This window comes from Sinocyclocheilus rhinocerous, unplaced genomic scaffold, assembly GCF_001515625.1.
Source record: "Sinocyclocheilus rhinocerous isolate Xijiao unplaced genomic scaffold, SAMN03320098_v1.1 scaffold2921, whole genome shotgun sequence".
In the NCBI taxonomy this organism is placed as follows: domain Eukaryota; kingdom Metazoa; phylum Chordata; class Actinopteri; order Cypriniformes; family Cyprinidae; genus Sinocyclocheilus; species Sinocyclocheilus rhinocerous.
Genome location: NW_015655581.1, coordinates 306266 through 308683, shown reverse-complemented (window position 1 = coordinate 308683; position 2418 = coordinate 306266). Strand labels below are relative to the sequence as shown.

Here is a 2418-nt window from a genome sequence, read left to right as displayed (position 1 = left end):
AATTTTGACCCATACAATGTATTGTTGGCTATTGCTACAAATACACCCGTGCTACTTCATATTGTAATTATAATATAATAGATTTTATATAATTTTATTTTATATTTAAATTTTATATAAATTATACTTATTACATTGAATATTTATATACTTAAAACTCTCTATTTTCACAGTTGGATGCCAAGAAGAGTCCCCTCGCCCTCCTCGCACAAACATGCTCCCAAATCGGGAAGTCGGATCCGCCGTCCTCCGCCAAACTCTCTGCGGTCGCCTCGGACAAAGACTGCAAATCCAGCCAGCTGAAGATCAGCGACATCGGGGCCGAGGACAAATCTAGTTTCAAGGCATACGCCAAATCGTCAGAGAGAAAAGACACGGGTGGAGATAAATCCGGTTTCCGTGTACCGAGCGCCACCTGCCGGCCGGTCACGCCTCGGACGGGGAGCCCGAGCTCATGCAGCTCCGTCTCTCCTCAACCCGGACGGCCGGAGTCGGGGGATAAAACAGGGAAGAAGGAACGTGACGCAGCTAAAACGCCGGATACATTCGGGATGAGAACCGAGAGCAACGGCGAGACGAACAAACAGGATGTTTCCAAACCGCCCGCATCTGACAGCATCCCAGTGTCCTCTGCGCCATCCGCTCTGGGATCGGGACTCATCGCACCGGTTTCGCCTTACAGACCGGGCCACACCGTATTCCCCATCTCCCCGGCCGGACTACCCTACCCCGGAGCCCTAACCGGGGCGTACGCTGCCTACCCTCAACCCTTCCTATCCCACAGCGTGACTCTGGACCCGAGCAAAACCGGCGGCGGCAGCCAGTTGATTAATGCTCAGCTGTCCAGCGCTCTCAGCAGTAAGGCGGGGTCCAGTCCCCTCGCCAGAGCCTCTCCACCATCCATCATGTCCAGCAGCCTGTGCAGGGACCCATTCTGCCTGAGCTACCACTGCGCTAGCCATCTATCATCCAGCGGCTCGTACGACAGCGCCACGGCCTTAAAGTCCGGATACACCCTTATGTATCCCAGCCACTCTCTGCACCCGTTATCGACCTCTACGCCCTCGTTCCCGGGACACCCGTTATACCAGTACGGCTTCGTGCTCCCGAACGAATCCCAGCCGCACCTTTGCAACTGGGTTTCCATGAACGGTCCCTGCGACAAGCGCTTCTCGTCCTCGGAGGAGCTTCTGAGCCATTTGCGGACTCACACTGCATTCGCGGGCGCAGAGAAGCTAGTTTCGGGATATCCCAACTCTTTAACCATGGCTTGTCATGTGCCAGGAGCCCCGCTGGCACTCAGGACCCCTCATCACGCGCTCGGGCTCGGCACGCGGTATCATCCATACTCCAAAAGCCCGTTACCGACGGGTGGCGTGCCAGTGCAGGTTCCTGCCGCCACCGGCCCGTTTTACTCTCCATACGCTCTTTATGGACAGAGACTGACCACTGTACCTGGGCTCGGATATCAGTGAGGAACGGATTTGCTTAAGTGTTTTTGTTCGCCTCAGGACCTACTAGTGGACCATTATTTATTAAAGTTAGCTTTAAAGCGAATGAAATAAAACAAGACTCACATGGCTTTATTTAAACTGTTACAGACGTAATTCTCTCATAAGAAACAAGCCACACTGTGTAATGTCTTATAGCCAAAATTTGCATGTTTATTTCTAAATTGACTTGAATTATATTTTAAAGTTTGTGGGGGAGAAATGTTTTTACTGTGCAACTCAGGGAAAAACGACAGCAATTAAAGAATAACTCAATTCAGTCTGATTGTTTTGGTGCATCAGTTCGTTGTCTATTTGAGTTTTGAATGCATTGGTTGATTTAGACACTAAAATCATGATTTCTTATGTGGCGTTTGGCTCGGTTTGTAATCTGCATCACAGTATGTTAACCTTGCAATGAATATAACCTTCAATAATAATAATAATAATAATATAAAACCCCCTGAGGTATATATTAGTAAAATTAATCAACAAATGCATCTGTCACAAACATGAATTTGCATCCTCGAAAAGTTATTCTACATTTCAGCTATTTCAAAAATGTACTTGATTTATTTGTATATATCTTAAAATACTTACATTTTATTGCCCACAGCATTTGGAGTTTATGAGCCTGGCTTTTTGCATTACATTTTACACGTGTTAAATAAATCAGGTACTAAAGAAGAATAGCTCTAAGATCTCAAATAAATATAATAGGTATACATTTTATATAAAAAGGAAAAAAAGGTATAAAAAGAGTTTTTTATGGCCTTGTTAAAGAAATAAAAATTTATTAAAAACAGGAACGTGCTATGAAGATAGCATTTATCATCAAAGCTTCTCCAAAAAAGCAATAAAAAAAAGCAATGATGCAAACCTACTGGTAATATTTATAATATTAGTAAGTCATAAATAAATGTTTAAA

General features: G+C 45.0%; 1 protein-coding gene across 1 annotated transcript in view; it reads left to right on the top strand.

Annotated features, from left to right (window-relative positions):
• LOC107718677 (zinc finger protein 503-like) overlaps positions 1 to 1771 on the top strand; it is a 3690-nt gene extending 1919 nt beyond the window's left edge. The window contains exon 3 of the mRNA XM_016525866.1: positions 345 to 1771. Within this exon, the coding sequence (XP_016381352.1) occupies positions 345 to 1475 (1131 nt within the window). The 3' untranslated portion in view covers positions 1476 to 1771. The remainder of the gene's footprint in view (positions 1 to 344) is intronic.
• The last annotated feature ends 647 nt before the right edge of the window (positions 1772 to 2418 follow it).